The sequence below is a fragment of the Podarcis vaucheri genome (assembly GCF_965113315.1).
Source record: "Podarcis vaucheri genome assembly, chromosome: 5".
Taxonomy (NCBI): Eukaryota; Metazoa; Chordata; class Lepidosauria; order Squamata; family Lacertidae; genus Podarcis; species Podarcis vaucheri.
This window is the reverse complement of record NC_138763.1, coordinates 23,623,494-23,650,338: the sequence shown is the minus strand read 5'-3', so window position 1 is coordinate 23,650,338 and position 26,845 is coordinate 23,623,494. Positions and strand designations below refer to the sequence as shown.

Below are 26,845 nucleotides of genomic sequence, written 5' to 3'. Positions count from 1 at the left end.
CTTCAAAATTCACACTTCTTTGACATTTGTGATGCTGTTTCCCAGGCAAATAATGTGTGCTAAAATGTGTGCTAAATGCATAGATTTGGGGGAAAGGCTTGTTAAAAAGTGTATGCATTAGGCAAAAATGCATACAACGATTATTATTTAGGTTATGATATTATTGATTATGTATACCCAATGTATCAGTCGCCCGGGGGGTTCACTGTTTGTGTTTTGGTTGTTGGTAAAAAATAAAAAAATTAAACATTAAAAAACCCAAAGATTATTATTTATAAAATTTGTATCTCACCCTTCCTCCCATAGGATTATTTATGAGAAATAAGCACTAAAATGCAAACAATTTTTTTTATGAGCACTTTAAAAAGAAACTGATGCAGAAATGTAGAGAGCTGAATTTAAGTTTGGAAAAAATGATAAACTGAAATTGGTAGAGCCTCCCATTCCTAGCCTATTGCAGCCACTTTGCTGCTCCCAAGTCATGTGGGGGAGAAAGAAACTATTATTTCCCACTTTACTTCCCAACCAGGGATCATGGTTTGTTTACTCTAAAGCATAATTCTAAGCCAATCACATACCTTGACTTATCATGGTTTGTTTGAGTGAAACAAAGCATAATTCCTGATTCAGATGTAATGCTGAGCAGCACAGGAAGAGGTCAGACCTTCTCTTTATAGCACTGGGTTTTAGTGGGTTAAAAGGATCATAGCTCAATGGATCATAGAATTGGAAGGGACCACAGGTTGGAAGGGACCACAGGGGTCATGCCACCCAACCCCCCTGCAATGTAGGAATATTTCACCCAACGTGAGGCTCAAACTCACAACCCTGAGAATAAAAGTCTCATGTTCTATCCTGACTGCAGGATGCTGCTGTCAACCCAGATGTGTCTAATAGATATCTGTACCAGGATGGCAAAGCTTGATGTAGACTGCCCAGATGTCCAGAAAGGTACCATATTTGTCTTGGATAAGCTGCAAACTCAGAAATAGAAAATGTCTTCAGGTTCCCAGTGGTGGTCAGAGGGAGTAGACCTGCATTTCCACTGCTGAAAGATTATTCTCTTTGCCACCAAGAATGATTGAGATACCTTTTTAATAACATTTGCAATTTTCAATGTTCAGGAGATGTGGACATATATCTAAGAAACAGATACACAATTATTGATGAAACCTGGATTGAGTCTTTTAATGTGGCAGCTTGACAGTGCCCATAATAAAGGTGCCCCGGTATGTTTTTTAAAAAATGACAGGGATTAAATTTTGAGCCTGACAGGTGGAGTGATGCTTGACTTTTCCTGACGTCTGTGGAATGAGACACTACAAAACCCCATTCACTTAAGCATAGCAATCTAGTCTGCCCTTTGCTAAATTGAAAAGCAATTCAGCAAACCGGTGCCAAAGACACCAAATTAATTGAGTTTTGGAAGTGTGCTTCCATTAAAACAATAATCAGCACTGCTACTTGCAGAAATATCAAATTAAAAATTTACAAATAATCCAGGTGTATTAAAAAGAGAAACCCAATGGACTGCTTAGCTTTTGACTTCAATTTCCTCCTACCCTGTCCCTGCTTTTTGCTAAACAGATCTGGTTTTGGATTGACACTGGCAGAACTGATGTGCATAAATCATCCTGACAGGCCATTTGTGAGCAGCCACATACTAAATTTCTTGGTAATAGGCTTGAGTTTACTGGAAGGCAAATGGCATCGTAAATTGATAGTATGCTAGGCAAATATGGTCACTTGTGCTATCACAGCCACAGGCTAGCACACAGCAGCTTTGTGTGGCAAACAGCAAGCGATGTAAAGTGTGTTGTGATCTAGTTGTCTGCCCAGTACAGAGTCCCGGCAAAAGATTCTTGCAAATACAACTAGCGAACATGTGCATTGTGTGGAAGCAAGGCTTAAGATTTGGGTTTCAAAGACACTGGACGGAGCTGGGATTCGCTGTTCTTGGTATACACAGATTTCATGCTGCCCTGTTCAGCACCCACCCACCCTCTCCCTAACTCAAAACAACCCCACCCATCCCAAAATTAGAAGGCATCAGAGTGTCGTCATGTTTTGGAAGCCCTCATAAGTGAAAGGCGGGAAGCTGGGCAAGCACGCAGCTGTTTTTGGCACGCAGGCGAGGTAGTTGACGTTGCAGGAAGTGGAGTCCTGCTGGCTGCTGAAGAAAACGCTGTCTGGAGAATCCATGGAAGGATCATAGTCAAAATAGTTGTAAGGCCTCAAAAAGAAGCCAATCACGTTCCCAAGCGTTGGAGTGTTGGGAATGTCCTCAGCATGTGGAATATGCAGGAAGCCAGCGGTGATCCAGGCAACCAGGTCCTGCCAAAGGGAGACACAACGGATCATGTTAAATGGCTATCTAAGGGAAAGGCCTGGTGAGAGAAAAGGATGGTGCAGGAGAAGCTTCAGATATAATGAGCCACTGTTGATGCAGTCCCATGAAATCTGCTCAGCCTGTATATTTTAAAATATATCCAAAGTCTCCAGTCCCTGTGTGGCTTCAGGGTGATAGCGTAGATCTGTCAGTGCCCATAGGGATCACAACTCACCTCATTGATAATGCTCTCATTGTTTAGGAAGTCAGCAAAGGCCACTGAAGGTGTCCATGGGTCCATCTGGTTATAGATACTGGTGCTAAATGGTTCCTTCTCTTTCCGTTTGGTGACAGCCAGCTTGTACCTGAAAAGCAGAGCACTGCTGAGACTAGTGTGTGGAATCCCAACTACCCTAGGAAGGAGATCCAGCAGTAAGCTACAGAAGATGGGTGGTTAGTATGCTGCCCTCCAGGTGTTCTGCTCCGACTCCCATCAACCCCAACCAACATGGTCAATGGCCGGCTGGGAGTTGTAGTCCAAAAACATCTAGAAGCCCACGGGTTCCCCACAGTTGCTGTAGTGCTTGACTTTGGTCATTTTCTCAAGATGGTGGGTAGACTCCCAAATTTAGCTTCTCTAGAGCTGCTTGCCACTTTGGGGGTTTCTAGCTTGTTAGAATCCATATCCTCTTTGACAAACAGAAACACCACCTCCAGTATGCTCTTCCCTGTCCTTCCTATTGAGTTGTATCCAGAGATAATAACTGTGTCCCACCAGCTTTCTCCAAGCTGCCAGATTCCCATTATACCCACTTTATCTAATAATTATAATTATAATGTATTATTTGTACCCCACCCATCTGGCTGGGTTTCCCCAGCTACTCTAAGATCAAGCATCCCAGTTTGACTGTGAGGCTTCTAGCATAACTGTATCAAAACATATACACTGTGTGTCTCTCCACATATCTTTGGCACGTGTGTTTTGCCCTGCAGTGCTTTGAATTTCTATCATGTGCTCCTGTGCCTTCAATGTCTAGTTCTCCCCTGTAAATTTTGGACAATCATTAACATTTTCACCCTCATCCCTAGGGAATGATTTGTGCCAAACTGGACCCTCCTCAACGTCTGTTGGCTTTCGGCCCATGATCAGAATGAAAGTGGTTCTGCTACTTTATATCTATATATCATCTATCTATCTATCTATCTATCTATCTATCTATCTATCTATCCTCTCTCTCTCAGTATCAATCACGCACCAGCAGTCTGGTTCCTCTCCTTTGTACATTCCCCAGAGCATATCAAATCCCTTACCTTCCTCCTGACACCACATATTGAGACATCTGAGCTGTGCCTGTCTAGCTTGCCCTGTCTACATGGGACAGGTAGCATTTCCGAGAAAGCTACCTTGAATGTCCTGGTTTTCAACTTCTTATGTAGTGGCCTAAATTTTGTTTCCAGGACCACATGACTACATATTCTGCTGAGCCTTGGCATTGGACATTCCCCCCCCCCCGGCAAAGTTTCAGACATCATCAAAGCTTGTAGCTGCAGGGACTCAGATGGAGCCAGGAGAGAGACAGAGTGATGGACACAAACCAAAGCACTCAAAATCTCAACACCCTTAGAGTTAAGGAGCCCCAATTTCATGGGGAAGGGCCATGGTATGTATAAAGCCCCGGTTTCAGTCCTAAGCATCTCCAGGTAGGGTTGGGAGAGTACATGGTCTGACACCCAGAAGACGTGCCAGTCAGTAGACAATACTGAGATAGGTGAACCAAGGTCAGTATAAGGCAGCTACCTATGTCCCCGTGTCTCTGATCTGGGTTTCCCATTTGGGTTTCAGCATCTAAAAATTAGTCACTTACCTTCCCCAACTAATGGCTCGCTCCATTGGATCTGTTTCTGGCAGGTGGTCTCCAGAAAAGCTGACCATCTGGATCCGATAGCCTTGCTTATGGCCCCACTTGTTTGTGCTGTTGGCAGCAAAATATATGTGCCTTGGCATGTTGTCGTGAAGGCGGAAGGCGGCCTTGTTCTCAGTGCCCAAGACTTTCCTTACTATCTTCATCCGGTGGATCTTATTCTCTGGACTCCAAGGGGCCTTGACTGTCTCAAAAGCCATGTCATTGGCTACCAGGGAATTTTTCACACCTAGCACAGAAAACAAATGAAGACAACTGTTGAGGCGTCATATTTTTCAGCTGCGTGGTCATGTCCACACAAGCGCAGCTTTTGTTAACATAGAAAAGCAGCCACAAGTGCCAGCTCCTAGGGTCCAAGGCACTTTGTGTCCCCCAAATATTTTTAATGATCCCCAATGTTCAGGTGGCAGAAGAGGGCAAATGCAGAACTGGTGCAGCTTTAGTGGCTGGTGGCTCCTTCTCCTCCCACCGCATGGGGTGGGGTGGGGGAAGTAGCTGGTGGCACAGCAAGACAAGGAAGAGGAGGCTGATACTGGAGCCGAGTATGGCAGGGTGTGGCTCAGTGGTTGGTGGCTCCTGCTGCTGCCACCACTGGGGTAGCTTCCACCATCTTTCCTGGCCATGGAAGGGAGAGGACAGGGGCTGCTGGCCTCTGGGGCTGTGCTCAGTATTGTACCTACTGACTGGACTCTCCATTGCTCCTGAGAGCCAGTGTGGTGTAGCGGTTAAGAGCGGTGGACTCGTAATCTGGTGAACCGGGTTCGCGTCCCCGCTCCTCCACATGCAGCTGCTGGGTGACCTTGGGCTAGTCACACTTCTCTGAAGTCTCTCAGCCCCACTCACCTCACAGAGTGTTTGTTGTGGGGGAGGAAGGGAAAGGAGAATGTTAGCCGCTTTGAGACTCCTTCGGGTAGTGATAAAGCGGGATATCAACTCCAAACTCCTCCTCCTCTTCCTCCTCTTCTTCTTCTTCTTCTTCTTCTTCTTCTTCTTCTTCTTCTTCTTCATTGCCAACCCTACCTGGAGATGCCTGGGCTTGAACCTGAGACCTTCTGCATGCAAAGCAGATTTTCTACCACTGAGCTACAGCCCTTCCCTTACATTGTGGCATCATGGTGGTATCATAGTTATGGGAGAGGTCATACACTCTGTGGCATTTGGAACTGCTTGGTTTATGAAACAAATCACAGCCAGGTCAACTGTGGTCCAGAAATATCTGCTGGCCAATTATAAATGCAGATACCTGGGTGGTCGTTCTGGCAAGAAGCCACCCAAGTTTCATGCCAAATACCTTACACTTAGATCCTATCTGCTGGACCGAGGTCAACAAAGACCATGCTATGGTCATAATCTCATCTATTTTTACACATCTAGAAGTGGGAGTAGATCTCACAGGCTGCTGAGCTCGCTCTTCCCTGTAGAAGAATGAGTCTTCAATGGTCTCAGCAAAATAAACAAATGCAAATAACTTGCAGAATCACCTTCAGCATGGCTGCAAATCAGGTTCCTTGACACCTGCGGAGACATGTAAAGTGCTGATTCCAGATCTAGACTGCATTTGTCAGGCTCCAGACAGATGTGAAGAGATGATTAAATTTGGTGGCATTATGTTCCGCTGAGCTTTAACTCATTTTTATCTTGCTATTTTATAATGTCTACTGTACTTTATTTGGCTTGAGTTTTCTTAGCTGCCTTGCGGCAAGCTCTAAATATTTTAATAGAAACAAATCAAAGCTTAGATCCTAAGATAAAATAACCTCAGGAAGTTCACCAAAGAAAGGCTTCCCATCCCTTCCTCCACCTACACATAACTGTGGTGCCCCAAAAGAGCCTCGTGGGAGGGTTGGGACCCTCCTGAATAATTTCTGGTAGGCTGGGAGGGAAGAGAGGGAGACTGCCAGAAGGTCAAACTACACATTACTCTAAATGCATAGTGTACACACTGGTCCCCCCCCCTTATTTAAATTAGAGATATTAAGTCCATTGCGGCCATAGCACATGCAGAGGTGAGGTTAAACCTTTCCCTCTACAGATTTGATTTGAACGCAAGTTAGTTCTTTGCACAGCTATGAGACTTAAGAAAGGAAGGAAGCAAGCAAGCATTCATTCATGCCAAATGGTAGCTTGCCGTCCCCAAGCCTCATAACCATGTGAGGAGCCAGGTTTTATCAGGATCATGGCTAAAGCAGGAAGGCTTAATCTTTCCCTCACTAAGCACAACAGTCTCAATGAAAATCTGGGGAAGGAGGGTAATCCGTAATTGAATAAAGAAAATCCACACAGACAGCAGCTTGCTGCACAATTAAAAGGAATGTCACATTAGGTTAAGCTAGAGCCAGTTTTCAGATTTGGGATTCTTGATCCCTCAGTAGACCACTGTGCCCCATTCCACATTTTTCAACCCTTCAGTGAAGGGGTATCAGGCCCTGCAGGGAAGAAGGTGGGATAGGGAACGTTCTTGTTTTGGATGCAAGTTAAAGAGTGTTAGAGGAGACCCGACAAGTGAAGAGGATTGCATAGCAAGATGCAGCCTTCTAAACCACAGTCTGAAGGCGATTACTTGGTTTCCTAAAGGACACAAAGAGAATGAGCCCTGTTCATTTTAAGGTAATCCAATAAGAGAAGAAATTGTACTTACAGGAATATTTCTTCCCAGATTACTCCAATCCATAATTTATATTTATGGTACATGCTTAATAAATACCATATTTTTCTCTATATATATGACACTCACATTTTTTTCTCCTAAAAAGTAAGGGGAAATGTCTGTGCGTGTTATTGAGCGAATGTGTGGTCCCTGGAGCCGACTGGCCCGAGTACAGGGGCAGAAATCAGGCAAAAATCAGATCACGGAGGAGGGAAGGCTAAAAAGAGGAGGTTGCTGCTTTCCTGCATTCTGCCTCAGGGTCTTACTGCCCACTGTTTTCACTAGGAGCGCAGCCGACAGCCACCACCTCCTCCTCTCCGTGCTCCGCCGCTGCTGCGTCCAGCATCGCAGGCAGCCGGAAAATGCAGGTAGGAGAGAGAGAGAGAGAGAGAGAGAGAGAGAGAGAGCGCTCTGGCTTGGGTGGGTGGGGGAAAACTTTTGCCTTCCTTTCCTCCCTCCCGTTAAACCCCTCTCCTGCATTGTTAGCCAGCTGCTTCTCCGCACACCCCTCTCGTGCTCCTTCTCCCTTCTGTGTTTTTCCTTCCCTCCCCACTTAAAACGTGGTTACAAAGCACGGATCCACATGGATCCTCAGGATCTTTGCATCTTTGCATTGGGTCACCCCAAATTCACCATCAGATCATATAGCATGTACATGGCTACAGCCTGCACCAAAAAAATCACGCACCCACTGTTGCCTTGGGCTGCAATGGTGCAAAAACATGGTTACAAAGCACAGATCCACATGGATTCTCAGGATTTTTGCATTGGGCTACCCCAAACTCACCGTTAAATCCCATGTCTGTGGCCACAGCATGAAGCACAATAATGATACATCCACTGTTTCTTTTTTTTTAATAAGATATTTATTGAAATTTTCAAAATATTACAAAATAAAAAGAAAGAAAAAAGAAAAATATAACATAAAAATAGTTAAAAATATCTCAATCTTTCCATTACTTATTTTTCATTAGCTTATTTCCCGGACCTCCTCACGCCTCCCTTTTTTGTATTCCAGTTTGGCTTGTTGGTTCAGCAAATCCTTCCCCTCTTTGTTTATCCAAATCTTAAATCTTAAAATATTGTAACATTAAATTTTTACCTGTTAGTAATCCATTTTTCATATTCCCTTATAGTATTACAGCTAGAAACCACTTTCTATCCAACATCATTCTAACATTCATTAATTTTACAATATTTCTGTAAATAGGCTTTAAATTTCTTCCAATCTTCTTCCACCGACTCTTCTCCCTGGTCTCGGATTCTGCCAGTCATTTCTGCCAGTTCCACATAGTCCATCACCTTCATCTGCCATTCTTCCAGAGTGGGTAGATCTTGTGTCTTCCAATACTTTGCAATGAGTATTCTTGCTGCTGTTGTGGCATGCATAAAAAAAGTTCTGTCCTTCTTTGGCACCAATTGGCCGACAATGCCCAGGAGAAAGGCCTCTGGTTTCTTCAGAAAGGTATATTTAAATACCCTTTTCATTTCGTTATAGATCATCTCCCAGATACATCCACTGTTTCATTCAGAATTTTTTTTCTTGTTTTCCTCCTCTAAAAACTATGTGCATGTTATGGTCAGGTGCGTGTTATCGAGCAAAAAATACGGTATATCCCTGCCCCATTTTCCATGCCATTAAGACAATGTTGTCGTGGCACACTGTTCAAACACATATTCATGTTTGCGCTGTCATCATACGTCATCCATCAGCTTCAGCGTCTCCCACCTGGCCTTACACGGAATGAGTGAGCCTGTTGCTGAAATCTCAAGAGAGATTGCAGATTCTATAAACATACAAGTCACAAGAATACCTACAGGCCAAAAGCTGGACTTGGCTTCAGGACAGCCCAAAATCTATGTCTGTGGCAGCAAACTCCAAGTGTTGGAGATGAGCAGCAGCTCAGGTTTCCCGCAAACTGTTGTTCCTGTTAGTAAATCAGTCCACCGAGGCTGCATTTTGTGATTGGTATAATTCACATGACTGACTGAGAGAGTGTGAGAACAAGAAGAAACAGTCTTATCTTTTCCTGCTGCATATGTCCTTTGTAACTGTACCTTCGCTTTTACAGTGCCTGTCCTCGAAGCTGAAGAGAATGCTAGCCATTATGCTTTCTCTGTATATAATCTGTAAATAAAACGTAGAATAGAACTACAGAGTTTCCTGCTTATTGCTGTACGATGCCAGGATATTAGTGTGCATAAATCATTATGATTTGTGTCGCTGGGGTGTCTGGAAAAGAAGGGAGTAGCATTTCCAGAACCACGCTCACCGAAGGATGCCTGGAGAAATGGGGGGCTTCCAATACCCCAGGGCATCTTCCAACATTTCTCTGAGCCTTGAATGCCTGTTTTTCTATTACTCTTGGCAGAGAGAGTGGCATGAAAAGGAAGTAACCTCTGGTAAGCTGTTCATGCAAACCGTAACAAGGAAAACATATTTTAAGAAGGAACAACAGTTTAAGGAGGATATTGACAACGGGAATGGGTGCAGAGCAGAGCAATGAAGATGATCAAGGGTCTGGAAACCAAGGTTTATGAGGAATGGTTGAGGGAGTTGGATATGTTTACCCTGGAAGAAAGAAGATATAGAGATGATAGCCTTCTTAAAAGTTTCTGAAGGGCTGTCACATGGATAGTGCAGAAAGCCTGTTTTCTGGTGCTCCAGAAGATAGGACACGAACCAATGGATTCAAATTTCAGGAAAATAGATTCTGACTAAACATTGGGAAGAATGTTTTGAGAGTACTGTAGATGTTCAACAGTTCAATGCACTACCTTGAAAGCTGGTGAGCTCTCCTTCCTTGAAGGTTTTAAACAGAAGTTGGAGGGCCACCTGTCAGGGATTAAATAGCTATGACTCCTGAAGTCCAGGGGATTGGACTAGAGGACCCTTGGAGTCACTTCCAAGTCTACCATTCTGTGATTCTTTCTGTATGGGCTACAAGTAGTCAGCAAGCAAGCCACAAACAGGCACAGAAAAGCCACAAAAGAGACATCCCCTTACCAGCAGTAGAAATTACTTCAATCCAGAAGTTACAAAAGAGGTGTACACTTACCACCAATGTCCATATCCACCTTGAAATTAATGTTGTGAGTGTGAATTGTTCCCAATGTCCACTCTTCAACTCTGTTTCCAAATTCCAAGGCATCGCCAAAGTAAAAAGCAGATTGAATGTATCCACTTGCATGGATCCTGATCCCGATAGCTCCATTTTGATGAAATATAAAATCCCAAATATAATCATAATTACCAACTGTAGATATGGACCTGAAGACAAGAGCAGAATCCACCAACCCTCCGTAAAACGGAGGCTCTGATCGGTCATAATGGCGTCTCACAGGGACCTCAGCATTCTGCTCAAAGATGCAGATAGAGCCTTTGCGAGTGATAGGCAAGGAGGAATCAAGAAAATAGTGCCTGTCCAAATAGGTAGCCAGGTAAGGACAATCCACGCCTTGGGTGAGAGTGGAGCCAGTTAAACCAAGGCCAAAGCTTAGGTCCATGTATCTGGTCAGCATTGCCCCTGGAGTGTTGGAGCCATAGATGGCAGATGCATCTTGCAAGCTTAACTCATAGACTATCCTCTCACCCTTAAACCTAACATCAAAGATCTGTGGCCCCCTGTTAGCATCTATGCCAAAGGCAAAACTCCAGGACATAAAGAAAACTTGGTTATTCCAGATGCGGTAGCGGGGGCCACGAGGTTCATACTGCAAGGGGCCTAGTCTCTGGTGTGGAACCCTCTGCTTCAATGAGGAATATCCTCCATCAGAAGTAGCCTTTTTGACCTTGGCTACTTTAACATGTCCCGCAATGAACTGCCTCTCAATATCTTCCATGTCCTCAAAGTACTGTCCATTATAGAAGACTTTTAGCACCTTCCAATGAGAAACATCTAGGCTGCAAATATCCACATGGACTTCAAATCCTACTGGATGCAGATATCTACCAGGGACATTCTGGAAATGAGCAACCCAGATTTTCCGGTCTCCTGATTTTAGTCCAGGTGGCATTCCGTAGGAGTATCCAAAATTGCTTCCATTGTAATAAAGCACTTTCTGCATAAAGTTTGGAGCCTTGGGGTATTCCCTATTCTTCAAGAAAGTATGGATCTGTCTCCGCTCATTCTGCAAAAAAAACCTTCTGTAGTAAGGCAACTTCCCTCCATACTTCTGCACTGTGACATCTTGGTGGTACATTGGATTTGGAAGAGGACCTACCACAAACTCTGTGACATTTGGGTCCTGCTGGTTTCCAAAATGGAGTACAGCCAGAGCTTGCCGTGCAGGTCTGCTTCCTTGGTGGTCCAGGAATTGCAGCACTTCGGCTTTGGGAGGAAGCTGAAGGGTGATGGAAAAAATGCAGTTGTCTGATGGCTTGGCTTGAGGAGTTTCTACTAATGGCACCCCCAGGTTGTACTGCAGGTAGATCTTCACTTCCATGATCTCTTCTGGAGTTAAATCAGCAAATACCTGACTGTAGATTCCTTGGCTTCTTTCCTTCCTTCCCATCTCTTGAAGATGGCTGTCACAAAGCATGGGCTTCCCTCCTCTGTTTTGGAAAGCCCAGACCAAGATGAATATGATTGCTGTGCACAAAGCTAAAAGAAGATAAGCCAATTTCATGTTCATGTTCAGCAACACTGTAAGCAGGTTCCAGGGATTTCACAAAGCAGACTGTAGAATGCAGATTGAATCAGCAAACAGAGTATCTAGAATCCCAGGTGAGGGCAAATGAAAGTTTTGGTGAGAGTCCTGCTGTAAAAATGAGCTTCGAAACCTCAATAATCTTTTTATGTAGGCAACCACTGACCATATGATGCAGCTCAATTTTCCTGTAAAGAGGAAAGCAATGATGTATTCCTTCACACCTTGATAACCTGATTTGTCAAGTCTGAACACCTTTGTTCCTAAATGAGTTAGACGCAGGCTACAGAGCTACAACAAACCACTCTTAAGTAATCTTCTTTATGCAGTGGGTGAAAAAAAATGTTTGGAAGAGGAAGCTTTGCAGAAAGAAAGCGCTAGCAGAACTTCCTAGTGGCTGAGTCTTCCAACTGATGCAACACTTAACTCCACTGAGGCCACACCCTCAGAACTACTGGCAGTGACTGGAGGTGGCCAGGAGGGAATGGAAGCACCTGTCTATTGATGGAGCTTTGCCAATGAAAGAGCACGTCTGCCACATACACCTCAGCTATGCCCGTGAATTGTTCCATGGATGTAGAGTGGTTCTTTCACCACCACCACGCACTGTTAGAGTTCCAAATTAGACATTCTGGAGGCTGGGAAGAATGGAGATAGCCTTGGAACCACTGGAGTCAAGACCCATTCATTCACCAGAGAGGCCCACAATGGGGCTTTCTCTATATAATAGCTTGGAGCTGACCTAAGTAATCACAGGTGGAGATTTGCCCTATGTGGGGATGCTCTACCATTGAGCTATGATCCATCCTAAACCAGTTCCAAGGGTTCTCTATAACCGTCCAAGTGGTATCACTGTGCTTAAAATGTCTGGTGTGGATCTCTCATTGTTGTTTTGACTTACGAATCGGCTTCCATGCATTTACACTTGATTTTCATTTCCAGTCCTATTCTTCTGTAGACTGGAGAAAACACTGAAGCCGAGCTGTGCACTGATCTTCTGCTTTCCATATATGCTAAATATCTGGGTCAGAGAGAATGTCATGTGTTGGGAGGGAAAGGCTGTTCATCGAAGATCACAGAGAGAGAGGCAGGAGACTGCAAGCAAGGAAGCGTCAGGTGACACCAAACACTAGTCAGCAATAGTCCTGTGTTTGTCAGTAAGCCTGCATAGCAGTGGCCTTAAATTAATTAACCACTCCATTATCCACACAATTTCTGAGAAAGGCACTGCAAGTTTGATGTTCTGGTAATTCTTGAATTGTTACCTGGCTGGTTTTGCTTGTGCCCTGCAGCTTAAAACAAGCTTTGCAAGGGACCGGTTGCCAGAATTCAGAGCTGAGAATTTAAAAGTAGCTGACTTATTTAATCCTGGCATATCACTGGGTGAGATTTGCCTAACAAGCCCCGTCAGTGGCAGGGTCAGCGCAAGGCATTTTGCTGCCTGAGGTGAAGGACAAGATGGTACCCACCCCCAAGGCACATACAGAAGCCAGCTTGATTGGCAGTTGAATCTTACTCCAATACAGGGGAAATGAAAGTATCTTGTCATGTAGATCCCTCAGGGGGCAGAGGAAGATTGAGATGAGAAGAGCAAAGTGAAAGCAGCCTGGCACTGCCTTAACTTAGGCTGCATACACACGGTGCATTTAAAGCACATATCTCCCAAAGAATCCTGAGAACTGTAGTTTATCCATCACAGCTACCATTTCCCAGCACCCACAACAAATTACAGCTCTCCGAATTCCTTGGGTGGAAGGAAATACTTTAAATGTGCTTTAAATGTACACTGCATATAGGTAATGGTAAAGGTAAAAGGTCTCTATCCCTGGATGATTTCAGTGGAGACAGCACTGTCATGCTTAAAGGTAAAGGGACCCCTGATCATTAGGTCCAGTCGTGACTGACTCTGATGTTGCGGCGCTCATCTCGCTTTCTTGGCCGAGGGAGCTGGCGTACAGCTTCCGGGTCATGTGGCCAGCATGACTAAGCCGCTTCTGGCGAACCAGAGCAGCACATGGAAACGCTGTTTACCTTTCCGCAGGAGTGGTACCTATTTATCTACTTGCACTTTGACATGCTTTCAAACTACTAGGTTGGCAGGAGCAGGGACCAAGCAACGGGAGCTCACCCCATCGTGGGGATTTGAACTGCCGACCTTCTGATCGGCAAGTCCTAGGCTCTGTGGTTTAACCCACAGCACCACCCGCGTCCCTACTCTCATGCTTAGATTTCATTAAAGTCAAGAGCTTTCTTTGGATTGTGCCCTTAGCAAGTTTGCAGCTTCTGAAAGGTCATGAAGAAATCTGCATAGTAGGCCTTTATGTAATTCAATGACAGTTTGGATCTCAAGTGGTTTTACCACCCTCTAGTGGGAAATAATCGTCTTCATAAAAGGAAACTATTTTATGTGGAGAAGAGATTTATCCTTCTCTGTTGTCCTGGATCAGCAGGATTTCAGGGGGGCATAGCCAAAGAAGCAGTAGTATTTGAATTCTTTTTAAAACAGCAGCTACTCTAAAATTGAATGAGAAAGCCTAGTGGGGAGCAGAGTGGGTGGGTGGATTCCTCAAGACATGACCTGAAGACACATAATTGTCAGGAACTGCTCAGTCTCGGTGCAATACCCCCATGTGGTGAACCATTGGATGGCAAGTCTGAGTTTCTCAGTGAAGTTCTTCAGACCATGGGCTGACTCCAAACTAGCCATTGGATTATCCTGGACAGGAAAGACTTTTTCTTGCTAAGCTTTACTCAGATAACAAGATCTTCTGGTGTGCTCCAGTATTACTGGTTTACACCTTAGTCCCTTCTTTTGTTTAGTCCTTTGTTGTTGTCTTGGTCTTTGCCCCGGATGTCTAGCATGTCTGTAGCTCTACACTGAATATAACCCTTAGGCTTCAGCCCTGGCTACTGGCTGGTCCCATGGCTCCCGGGCCTCCCTGGACGGCTGCCCATGGCAACAAAGCAGCCCTTACTGGAAAATGAGGGAGATCTTGGTCAGGTGGCCAGACGGAAGATTTTTGCAGAATGCCAAGTACACCATTTAGATTGAGTTTCATAGAATCATAGAACTGGAAGGGACCTCGAGGGTCATCTAGTGCAACCCCCTAATCTTGGAGGAAAGGTGGGACCTTAACGTAACAAATTAAATAGGTAAATCATGTCTACAAATTGCCTATGGGTGAGAAAAAGTAGTTCATGTAAAAAAAAAGAGCAAGGTAGCCTTCAACCGCTGGCGTTCAACTAAGTTTTCCTCAGAGAAGACCCCTTGAAATGAATGAACCTAACTTAAAGGTAAAGGTACCCCTTCCCGTACGGGCCAGTCGTGACCGACTCTGGGGTTGCGCGCCCATCTCGCTTAAGAGGCCGGGGGCCAGCGCTGTCCGAAGACACTTCCGGGTCACGTGGCCAGCATGACGAAGCTGCTCTGGCGAGTCGGCACCAGCGCAGCACACAGAAACGCCGTTTACCTTCCCGCTATAAAGCGGTACCTATTTATCTACTTGCACTTAAGGGTGCTTTCGAACTGCTAGGTGGGCAGGAGCTGGGACCGAAAGACGGGAGCTCACCCCGCCGCGGGGATTCAAACCGCTGACCATGCGATCGGCAAGTCCTAGGCACTGACATGGAAGCAATCTCCATCAATTATGTTTTAGCTCATGTGGATCTATTTCTGAGGAGCATGTACTTCTCTGATTAATATAAAGTAATCATAACAAAATGTTCTCGGAATGTACTATTGTGTTTTAAATTCACTCCCGAATCTATTCAATAGGAAGCCTTTCAACCCTGCTGTGGATATTGCTCTGTTTCACTACCAAAAGTGAAGTGACCGGACCCCGCCACCTGCCTGCCAGGAGATGGACCTTGGTCTTAAAATAGGTTAAATAGAAATATACTGGGCTCAACTGGTGGCCCCAAAGGGCCCATATAATACTTTGACAACGATGTGCATTCATAATTCATTGAAATAAGAAGCAGACATGGATTTGCCTCCCTCAAGACATGTTTTGAGGAGAGACTTCAGGAATGCCAAGCGCTTTTCCCAGGGTTCTGTTTCCATGGAATGGAGGTCAGTGGAGACGGTGATGCCTATAGAATGTTTGGTTTTATTTACACATATATGGAGCCTGAGCATAGGATAGCTGGGAGCACAGCATTAACAGATTGTGCTTCTCCATCAGGCATCCAGGGAAACGCCCCTGACACAACTTGGTTTCAGCACATGTCTCTGTCTCCAGGTTCCAGAATCAGCCCAAACTTTCACACACAACAATTCCCTCCTACACACACACCACACACTTCAACAATAATCTACATCCTAGGATGATGCAGCATCCTGCCAGGTGAGGGGGGAAAACACCCACTCATGAATACTCCATGAAACATCTGCAGAATTGGGAAACAAAATAACATCAGAACCACTTAAAAAGCAGCTATTAGCTGGCAGCAAGTAAGCCGCTACCAGCAATAGAAATTACGGCAATTCATAAAAGTTACAAAAGAGGTGTACACTTACCACCAATGTCCATGTCCACCTTGAAATTAATGTTGTGAGTGTGAATGTCTCCCAGTGCCCACTCTTCAACTCTGTTTCCAAATTCCAAGGCATCGCCAAAGTAAAAAGCAGATTGAATGTATCCACTTGCATGGATACTAACTCCGACAGCTCCATTTTGATGAAATTTAAAATCCCAAACATAATCATAATTAGCAACTGAAGATATGGACCTAAAGACCAGAATGGAATCGACCAACCCTCCGTAAAACGGAGGCTCTGAGCGGTCATAATGGCGTCTCACAGGGACCTCAGCATTCTGCTCAAAGATGCAGATAGAGTTTTTGCGAGTGACAGGCAAGGAGGAATCAAGAAAATAGTGCCTGTCCAAATAGGTAGCCAGGTAAGGACAATCCACGCCTTGGGTGAGAGTGGAGCCACTTGAACCAATGCCAAAGCTTAAGTCCATGTATCTGGTCAGCATAGACGCTGGATTGTTGGAGCCATAGATGGAACCTCCCTCTTGCAAGCTTAACTCATAAACTATCCTCTCACCCTTAAACCTAACATCAAAGATCCGTGGCCCCCTATTAGCATCTATGCCAAAGGCAAAACTCCAGGACATGAAGAAAACCTGGTTATTCCAGATGCGGTAGCGGGGACCACGAGGTTCATAGTGCAAGGGGCCTAGTCTCTGGTGTGGAACCCTCTGCTTCAATGAGGAATATCCTCCATCAGAAGGAGCCTTTTTGACCTTGGCTACTTTAACATGTCCCGTAATGAACTGCCTCTCAATATCTTCCATGTCCTCAAAGTACTGTCCATTATAGAAGACTTTTAACACCTTCCAGTGAGAAATGTTGAGGCTGCTAAGATCAACCTGGATGTCAAATCCAAATGGATGCAGATAACTACCAGGCACATTCTGGAAATGAGCAACCCAGATTCTCCGGTCTCCTGATTTTAATCCGGGTGGCAATCCATGGTAGTATGCGAAATTGCTTCCATTGTAATAAAGTACTTCCTGCATAAAGTTTGGAGCCTTGGGGTATTCCTTGTTCTTCAGGAAAATATGGATTTCCTTGAATTCATTATTTAGGAGAAACCTTCTGTAGTAAGGCAACTTCCCTCCATACTTCTGCACTGTGACATCTTGGTGGTACATTGGTTTTGGAAGAGGACCTACCACAAACTCTGTGACATTTGGGTCCTGCTGGTTTCCAAAATGGAGTACAGCCAGAGCTTGCCGTGCAGGCCTGCTCCCTTGGTGGTCCAAGAATTGCAGCACTTCAGCTTTGGGAGGAAGCTGAAGGGTGATGGAAAAAATGCAGTTGTCTGATGGCTTGGCTTGAGGAGGTTCTACCAATGGCACCCCCAGGTTGTACTGCAGGTAGATCTTCACTTCCATGATCTCTTCCGGAGTTAAATCAGCAAATACCTGACTGTAGATTCCATGGCCTTGTTCCTCCTGTCCCATCTCCTGAAGATGGCTGTCACAAAGCATGGGCTTCCCTCCTCTGCTTTGGAAAGCCCAGACCAAGATGAATATGATGGCTGTGCACAGAGATAGGAGAAGATAAGCCAATTTCAAGTTCATATTCAGCAACACTGTAAGCAGGTTCCTGGAGTTGTTTTTTTATATATATAAATAAGTAAAAAAAACCTGAATTTCGAAGAAAGTCGGGGGAAAGACCAGCTCTGCAAGTGAGTTTCAAAACTGTGTGGTTTTCTTCATCTATGCAAACACCACCTAATGTGATGCATCTCCAAGGTCTTTCACAGAGCAAAGGAATGATGTACACATTCACACCGTAATTAGCTGATCTGTCAAGTCTGAACACCTTTCTCGTAATTGGATTAGACACAGCCTACACAAGCTGTTGAAACATAAACTGCCATTAAGCAATTGTCTTTGTGCAGAAGCAGCCAAAAAAAAAAATGTTTAGAGGAGGAAGATGTGGGGAATATATTTGAAAACAGGATCAAATGTGAGAGCCAACTGATCCGCATGTGCCTGATTCTTGAAGTTGACGCATCACTGAATTCTACTGAATTTTCTACAGAAGGGTAATACTGAAGTCGAAATCTTCAGGACTGCTGGCAGAGACTGGAGGTGGTTAGGATAAGGTTACCAGATATCCCCATTTCCCGGGGACAGACCCTGGATTTACAAATCAGTCCCATAACAAAATCCTATCATTCCAACTGAAGTTGAAAAGTGCCCCTGGATTCATTGGGGGGGGAAACTGGTAACCTTACGTTAGGAGGGAGTGGAGCTGCCTCTCCGATAATGAAGAGCTTTGCCAATGGAAGATGCTCATGAATGATCCATCAGCATAGAGCTCCAGTATCCAGTGTTAGGGCTGAAAGTTGACATTGTGAGAGCAAGGCAAGATGACGATGGCCTTGGATCTACTGGATTCAAGCCCTCTCCATTCACCAGAGATGCCCACAATTGTGCGTGCTCTCTACACCCGCCTTGTGCACTCTCAAAGCACTATTACACCACTTTAACAGTCATGGAGAATCCTGTAAATATGCTGGGAATTGTAGCTCTGTGAGGTCAGCAGCCTTAACAAGCTACAGTTCCTATGATTCTCTATGACTGGTATTCTACGTCTCGGTACTATTTCATAGGATCAAAACCACCATTGATTCAATAGAAGAGTTATACTGCTTATATATTCACTCAACCACTAAAGAGCATGGGAAGTGGTTATAGCACCTGCCTCAACCTCCATAGCATGCAAATGGCATTTCACATTGTTATGCCAGCTTACAAATTAATTTCCATTGCACTTGGTTTTTCATCCCCAGTCCCATTCTTCTGTAGACTGGCAAAAACACTAAAGCTGACTCTCTGATTTCCTTATATGCTGACTATTTGGATCAGAGAGAATGTCATATGTTGGGAGAAAAAGGCTATGCCTACTGGGGAATAGAAGATTGATAGATCATAGAGAGAGTGGAAGGAGACTGCAAGCATCAGGTGACACAAAACAATAGTCAGCAAGAGTCCCTCACTTGTGAGTAATCCTGCATAGCACTGGCCTTAAATTAATCAGCGACTGAATTTATCAGCATAATTTCTGAGAAAGGCAAAGCAAGTTTGATGTTTTGGTAATTCTTGAATAGTTACCTGGCTGGTTTTGCTTGTGCCCTGCAGCTTAAAACAAGCTTTGCAGGTTGCCAGAATTCAGAGCTGAGAATTGAAAAGTATCCAGCTTACTTAATCCTGACATATTACAGAGTGAGATTCACTTAACAAGCCCCATCGCAGTTATGGCCAGCTCAAGACATTTTGCTGCCTGAGGTGAAGGGCAAGATGGCAGCTTCCCCCAAGTTTGATTGGCAGTTGAATTTTACTCCAATATAGGGGAAAGGAATGTATCTTCCACTCCACTCAAGGGCATAGGGGGTATGTTGTTGTTTAGTCGTTTAGTCATGTCCGACTCTTCGTGACTCCATGGACCAGAGCACGCCAGGCACTCCTGTCTTCCACTGCCTCCCGCAGTTTGGACAGACTCATGTTTGCAGCTTCGAGAACACTGTCCAACCATCTCGTCCTCTGTCGTCCCCTTCTCCTTGTGCCCTCCATCTTTTCCAGCATCAGGGTCTTTTCCAGGGAGTCTTCCCTTCTCATGAGGTGGCCAAAGTATTGGAGCCTCAGCTTCAGGATCTGTCCTTCCAGTGAGCACTCAGGGCTGATTTCCTTAAGAATGGATAGGGGGTATAGGTAAAGGGACCCCTGGCCATTAGGTACAGTCGTGATTGACTCTGGGGCTGTGGCGCTCATCTCGCTTTATTGGCCGAGGGAGCCGACGTACAGCTTCCGGGTCATGTGACCGGCATGACTAAGCCACTTCTGGTGAACCAGAGCAGCGCACGGAAACACCGTTTACTTTCCCGCCGGAGTGGTACCTATTTATTTACTTACACTTGACATGCTTTTGAACTGCTAGGTTGGCAGGAGCAGGGACTGAGCAACGGGAGCTCACCCCGTTGCGGTGATTCAAACCACCGACCTTCTGATCGGCAAGTCCTAGGCTATTTGGTTTAACCCACAGAGCCACCCGCATCCCTTATAGAGGGTATAGGGCAGACCAAATGTCACTCACAACTCTTTCCCTGCCTCTCAGCATCTATTGCCTGAAGCAGCTGTCTCACTCTGTCACATCATAGGGCCAGCCTTGGTCAGTGGAAGCCATATGTAAGGACTTGCATTTGCACAATAGAGCTTTCCTCTCCCATCTCCTACCACCATCCTGCAAAAGTGACAACGGGGGACCCCCCAGAGCAGCACAATGGGGAAGGAGAAGAGGGGTTGTTCTGTCTGGCAACCTGAAAAGCTTGCACTGACTGAATATTCAAAATAGCATGACACTGACTTCCTCCTTCTGACTCTTAGTGTAGCATTACCTCCAGGGGGCAGAGGAAGACTGAGACAAAAAGAGCTAAGTATAAGTTGGCTTAACTTAGGCTGCATACACACTGTACATTTAAAGCACGTATCTCCCAAAGAATCCTGGGAACTGTAGTTTACCCACCACTACTTCAATTCCCAGCACCGGTATGCTTTAAATGTATGGTGCATATGCAACATTACAATTCCCATGCTTTTCAGTACATGAGAGAATTTGCAGATGCTTTAAGTGACAAGCACTATAGCACAGCTTAGAGGGCAATTCACAGAAAAGCTGCTTACATTCAGTTATTCCTATGGCGATCAGATCATCCTTAGTTCTCGTTTCAATGGAGACAGCGCTTTCATGCTCACATTTCATTGTATTCGATAGCTATCTTTGAACTGTGCCCTTGGTACATTCACAGCCTCTGGAAAGTCATGTAAAAACAGCTTTGCATGACGGGGAACATAAGATTGGGAGATCGTAAAGCGTGTGGCAGGAGATGGCAGGCATGCATCAGGTGACCCATAATGCAAGTCAGCAAGAAATCTGCATTTGTGAGTAAACCTGCACAACACTGGCCTTGACTGAATCACTTAATAAATTGATTAACTAATGCAAAGGTAACTGTTCGCTACACAAGTAAAAGGAATTGTGGGTTCCCACTCCTCCAGCAGAAGCTTTTTGGAGGGGGTGTCTGGCACTGCAGCAGAGAGGGTGAGATGGGAAACTTTGGATGCTAGAGAAAGGGTGCTAAAGGAGAAGGAGGAGAAGAGGAGGAGGAGTTTGGATTTGATATCCCGCTTTATCACTACCCAAAGGAGTCTCAAAGCAGCTAACACTCTCCTTTCCCTTCCTCCCCCACAACAAACACTCTTTGAGGTGAGTGAGGCTGAGAGACTTCAGAGAAGTGTGACTAGCCCAGCGGCTGCATGTGGAGGAGTGGGGAAGCAAACCTGGTTCACCAGATTACGAGTCCACCGCTCTTAACCACTACACCACGCTGACCTGACAACCAAGGAGAACTGCAAAGGTGGATTTTTCTCTTTCTTAGCCATTGCCACTTACAGCCTAACTACACATGGCACAAAATTCATAATACACAGCATTATGTACAGGTTTGTGGGTTTTTTTTTAAAAAAAAATGAACTAATACCAAGTGGGAGGGCCCAGTTAGTATTAGGACTGCAGCCCACAGGTAAGCTACCAGTAAGTTTAATTCTGCTAAGCTGACATCCTATCCTGCATGAAATTACCCATGTGGGATGGAAATCCTTGGCACCAATAGGATCTTCCCCACCCCACCCCCCAGTGAATTTCTGAGCAGGGGTGATTTTCATGGGAACAAAACAGCATTGGGAGTGCTGCAGTACCGCCTAAAAATCAGGTTTGCTTGCCCCTGAAACCTGCTAAAGATGCAACAAACATGGATTTAATTTTAACGTATGATGCCTTGATTCAGTGTTCCTCAAAGGGTGCCTCCAGACTGCCAGTATGAAAGATTCAAGCACATACTGGAACTTCAGGTTTGTGCAATTAAAGTGTATCAAAGGTAGCTGGTGCAACAAACCCACTCGATTTTTAATTTTTTTTAGATGAGATTTTGTGGTTAGGAAATGCATTGGATTGTGTGGGATGAATGAATGGGTAATGGGAAGTTGCACAAGGAACCCACAGGTAGGGTTGAATCCTGACAAGACAGAAGTACTGTTCTTGGGGAACAGGGGGCGGGCTGGTGCGGAGGACTCCCTGATCCTGAATAGGGTAACTGTGCCCCTGAAGGACCAGGTGCGTAGCCTGGGAGTCATTTTGTACTCACAGATGTCCATGGAGGTGCAGGTCAATTCTGTGTCCAGGGCAGCTGTTTATCAGCTCCATCTGGTACGCAGGCTGAGACCCTACCTGCCCGCAGACTGTCTTGCCAGAGTGGTGCATGCTCTGGTTATCTCCCACTTAGACTGCTGCAATGCACCAGTAGAGGAATGGGAGTGTGGAGGGAGCAGACCACCCCAGCACCACTATTCCGGTAGGGAGCCATTGCAGCGCCCCCCAGACATGCTCCGTGGGCCCCCCATGCACACCGGGTGCCCCGCCCCCACAGGCAGGCCGTCACACCCCCCCAGAACATGCACCATGCCCCTGCGAGCAGCACACCACGCACCTGCCAGCGGCATACCACACCCTGGTATGTGTGTCACGCCCCCCTGGGGGTGCCAGCAATGCCCCTGCCTGCTCTCCACCCCCAGTAGTGGAGCATGCAGCTTCGCCACTGCTGCAATGTGCTCTACATGGGGCTACCTTTGAAGGTGACCCGGAAACTGCAATTAATCCAAAATGCTGCAGCTAAGACTGGTGACTGGGAGTGGCCACTGAGACCACATAACACAGGTCCTGAAAGACCTACATTGGCTCCCAGTATGTTTCCGGGCACAATTCGAAGTGTTGGTGCTGAACTTGGAAGCCCTAAATGGCCTCGGCCCAGTATACCTGAAGGAGCGTCTCCACCCCCATCATTCAGCCGGGACACTGAGGACCAGTGCTTCTCTTCTGGCGCTTCCCTCGCTGCGAGAAGTGAAGTTACAAGGAACCAGGCAGAGGGCCTTCTCGGTAGTAGTGCCCACCTGTGGAATGCCCTCCCACCAGACGTCAAAGAAATAAACAACTATTTGACTTTTAGAAGACATCTGAAGGCAGCCCTGTTTAGGGAAGTTTTTAATGTTTTATCTTTTACTGTGTTTTTAATATCCTGTTGGAAGCCGCCCAGAGTGGGTGGGGAAACCCAGCCAGATGGGTGGGATGTAAATAATAAATTGTTGTTGTTGTTGTTAAGTCAGGATGGACTTTTGTTGCTGTATATCTGCCCAGCAAACAAATGAAAATAATGCTCAATGAAGACCAGCTATAATCTAACCTCCAGCTAAGCTTTATGCAGGTAAATTAGGATGAGTGTTCAATAAACAGGTCATCTGGAGCAGCCCAAAGAGGAGCCCAATGAGTTTACATGCACAAAAGACAATCAGCTATATTGTCCCTAGTATACATACATAATCTATACGTTCAGCTCCCTTATGCTACTTGGTTACCTGGAAAAATATTAATGATGAGTTCCAGTATGGATGCCAAGAGAAACGTCAGGAACATTTGTGGGATGTGGGGTTGCACAGCGAAAGCTGGCAGGTTTCTGCAACATTAGGGTGCAAGCTGGTCTTAGCCACAGGACAGCCCAAACTCTATGTCTGTGGTAGTGACTTTCAGGTGTTGGAGAGGAGGAACATCTCACATTTTTTACAAACTGTCCATCACTGAGCCTTGAGTGATTGTTTATGTGTGTTTTCTGGTGCTTTTCATAGACAGAGAGGCATGGAAATGAAGAAACCATTCATGAAAACTGTAACAAGGAGAACATGTAAGAGCTACAGATACAGAATCATGCCACTTCTAGCTCTCATAAAGCTAAAATAAAAGGCAGCCTTTTGTCAAATACTTAAAGGTGAAGTTAACAAAAGGCTCCATGAAATCTAATGAAATGATCACAGAAACAGGGGTCCCTGGGCAGAAACAGGGGTGCAAAATAACACCAGAACCTGTGTAAAAAGCAGCGATAAGCTCTTAGCAAGCGAGCACAGAAAATTCACAGACGAGACATCCACTTACCACCAATGTCCATGTCCACCTTGAAATTAATGTTATGAGCGTGAATCGCTCCCTGGGTCCACTCTTGTACCCTGTTACCAAATTCCAAGGCATCGCCGAAGTAAAAAGCAGATTGAATGTACCCACTTGCATGGACCCTGACACCGATAGCTCCATTTTGGTGAAAAATAAAATCCCAAATGTAATCATAATTATTTACTGCAGTTACGGACCTAAAGACCAGAACGGAATCAACCAACCCTCCATAAAATACACCTTCTGAGTTGTCATAATGGCGTCGCACAGGGACCTCAGCATTCTGCTCAAAGATGCAGATAGAGCCTTTGCGAGTGACAGGCAATGAGGAATCAAGAAAAAAGTTCCTGTCCAAATAGGTAGCCAGGTAAGGACAATCCACACCTTGGGTGAGTGTAGAGACACGTGCACCAATGCCAAAGCTAACATCCATGTATCTGGTTTGCATGGGTGCTGGATTGTTGGAGCCATAGATGGCAGATGCATCTTGCAAGCTTAACTCATAGACTATCCTCTCACCCTTAAACCTTACGTCAAAGAGCTGTGGCCCCCTGTTAGCATCTATGCCAAAGGCAAAACTCCAGGACATGAAGAAAACTTGGTTATTCCAGATGCGGTAGCGGGGGCCACGAGGTTCATAGTGCAAGGGGCCTAGTCTCTGGTGTGGAACCCTCTGCTTCAATGAGGAATATCCTCCATCAGAAGGAGCCTTTTTGACCTTGGCTACTTTAACATGTCCCGTAATGAACTGTCTCTCAATATCTTCCATGTCCTCAAAGTACTGTCCATTATAGAAGACTTTTAGCACCTTCCAGTGAGAAACATCTAGGCTGCGAATATCCACATGGACTTCAAATCCTACTGGATGCAGATAACTACCAGGTACATTCTGGAAATGAGCAACCCAGATTTTCCGATCTCCTGATTTTAGTCCAGGTGGTATTCCATAGGAGTATCCGAAATTGCTTCCATTGTAATAAAGCACTTTCTGCATAAAGTTTGGAGCCTTGGGATATTCCCTATTCTTCAAGAAAGTATGGATCTCTCTCAGTTCATTCTCCAAAAAAAACCTTCTGGAGTAAGGCAACTTCCCTCCATACTTCTGCACTGTGACATCTTGGTGGTACATTGGATTTGGAAGAGGACCAACCACAAACTCTGTGACATTTGGGTCCTGCTGGTTTCCAAAATGGAGTACAGCCAGAGCTTGCCGTGCAGGTCTGCTCCCTTGGTGGTCCAAGAATTGCAGCACTTCGGCTTTGGGAGGAAGCTGAAGGGTGATGGAAAAAATGCAGTTGTCCGATGGCTTGGCTTGAGGAGGTTCTACCAATGGCACCCCCAGGTTGTACTGCAGGTAGATCTTCACTTCCATGATCTCTTCCGGAGTCAAATCAGCAAATACCTGGCTGTAGATTCCATGGCTTCTTTCCTCCCTTCGCATCTCCTGAAGATGGCTGTCACAAAGCATGGGCTTCCCTCCTCTGTTTTGGAAAGCCCAGACCAAGATGAATATGATGGCTGTGCACAGAGCTAGGAGAAGATAAGCCAATTTCATGTTCATGTTCAGCAACGCTGTAAACAGGTTCCTGGGATTTCACAAAGCAGACTGTAGAATGTAGATTGAGACAGCAAACTGAAATAGCAGAATTCCGCATGAGGGCAAAACCAAAGTTTAAAGGAACTCAGGGAAGGAACTTGTTATGTAAGGGAGTTTCAGAACTGAATACTGCTCTTTCTCTAAGCAAGCACCACCCATACCATGGATCTCAAAGGTCTTGTGTAGTAGAAAGCAAGACCTTAATACCTTAATAATCGTATTCATCAAGTCTGAACACTTTTCTCCTGATTTAATTAGTCACAGCAGAAAGAGTTAAAACATAAGCCGCTCTTACCCAATCATCTCCCTGCAGAGGCAGGAAAAAAAAGTTTCACAGAGGAAGATGTGGGAAACCTCTTTGAAAATAGCATGTAGTGGAAGACCCAGTAAAACCTGCAAGTAAATAAACACTGCAATCCAAAATCCCAGAACCGGTGACAGTGACTGTAAGTCATTAAGGAGGAGTGAAGATGGCTCTCCACAGATAAAGAGCTTTGCCAGTGAAGGAGGACATCTACCACAGACACCTCTGCTAGGTTCTTGAATAGTTCTATGGGTGTAAAACTACCACCAGTGATAGCCAGTGCTAGGGTTGAAAACTAGAAATTCTGTGGGTGTGAGTAGTGGGGCAAGAAGGTATGGCCTTGGAGCTACTGGGTTCAATATCCCACAACTGGGCATTCTCTAGGGCTGCCATATGTCCAGGTCTTCCCAGATATATCTTGGATTTGTCCATCGGAAACTACGTCCAGGCAGAATTCCCAATGTCAAAAAAATCCAGACATATTGATTTTTTGGCGATTTTCCTTAAAAGTAACTCAAAAAAAATTTTGGTTGTTGAGATTATGCGACTATTCAGGAGGAGCTGAAAAATAAAAAAAAGTCCACAAAGTGAGAAAGAGAGAGAGGTGGCATCCACACCATACATTTAAACCACTATTATAAACCACTTTAACTGTCGTGGGTAATCCTGGGAAGATTAGTTTGTTAAGGGTTCTGGGAATTGTAGCTTTGTGAGGTCAGCATCCTCAATACAGTCCAGTTCCCAGGATTCTCCATGGCTGCCAGAGTAGTATAAGAGTGCTTTAAATATGGTGAGGATACGACCCCCATACATCCTACCTTAG

General features: G+C 45.2%; 1 protein-coding gene and 1 pseudogene across 3 annotated transcripts; both read right to left on the bottom strand.

Annotated features, from left to right (window-relative positions):
• Nucleotides 1-1,077: 1,077 nt before the first annotated feature.
• LOC309533082 (amine oxidase [copper-containing] 3-like) lies at nucleotides 1,078-17,808 on the bottom strand. 2 transcript variants are annotated; one of them, XM_082224136.1, is made up of 5 exons: nucleotides 16,087-17,808; nucleotides 9,958-9,976; nucleotides 4,195-4,480; nucleotides 2,565-2,694; nucleotides 1,078-2,334 (listed from the first exon to the last, which is right to left on the bottom strand). In XM_082224136.1, the coding sequence occupies exons 1-5, from the start codon at nucleotides 17,641-17,643 to the stop codon at nucleotides 2,050-2,052; spliced, it is 2,277 nt and encodes a 758-aa protein (XP_082080262.1). In that variant the 5' UTR covers nucleotides 17,644-17,808; the 3' UTR covers nucleotides 1,078-2,049. The 2 variants fall into 2 exon arrangements, with proteins under 2 accessions (XP_082080262.1, XP_082080261.1); XM_082224135.1 differs by lacking the exon at nucleotides 9,958-9,976 and having other exon boundaries at nucleotides 16,068-17,807.
• Nucleotides 17,809-24,083: 6,275 nt separating this feature from the next.
• LOC309532962 (amine oxidase [copper-containing] 3 pseudogene) lies at nucleotides 24,084-25,752 on the bottom strand (annotated as a pseudogene). The gene has a single exon. The product of its transcript is annotated as an amine oxidase [copper-containing] 3 pseudogene (transcript).
• Between the last annotated feature and the right edge of the window lie 1,093 nt (nucleotides 25,753-26,845).

Excerpts from the sequence above, each read along its gene's own strand:
- LOC309533082 (XM_082224136.1), bottom strand. The coding sequence starts at position 17,643 with ATGAACTTGAAATTGGCTTATCTTCTCCTATCTCTGTGCACAGCCATC. Across the intron at positions 2,695-4,194 it reads CGAGCCATTAGTTGGGGAAG|GTACAAGCTGGCTGTCACCA; the intron begins GTAAGTGACTAA and ends TCTGCTTTTCAG. Across the intron at positions 2,335-2,564 it reads ATGAGAGCATTATCAATGAG|GACCTGGTTGCCTGGATCAC; the intron begins GTGAGTTGTGAT and ends TCCCTTTGGCAG.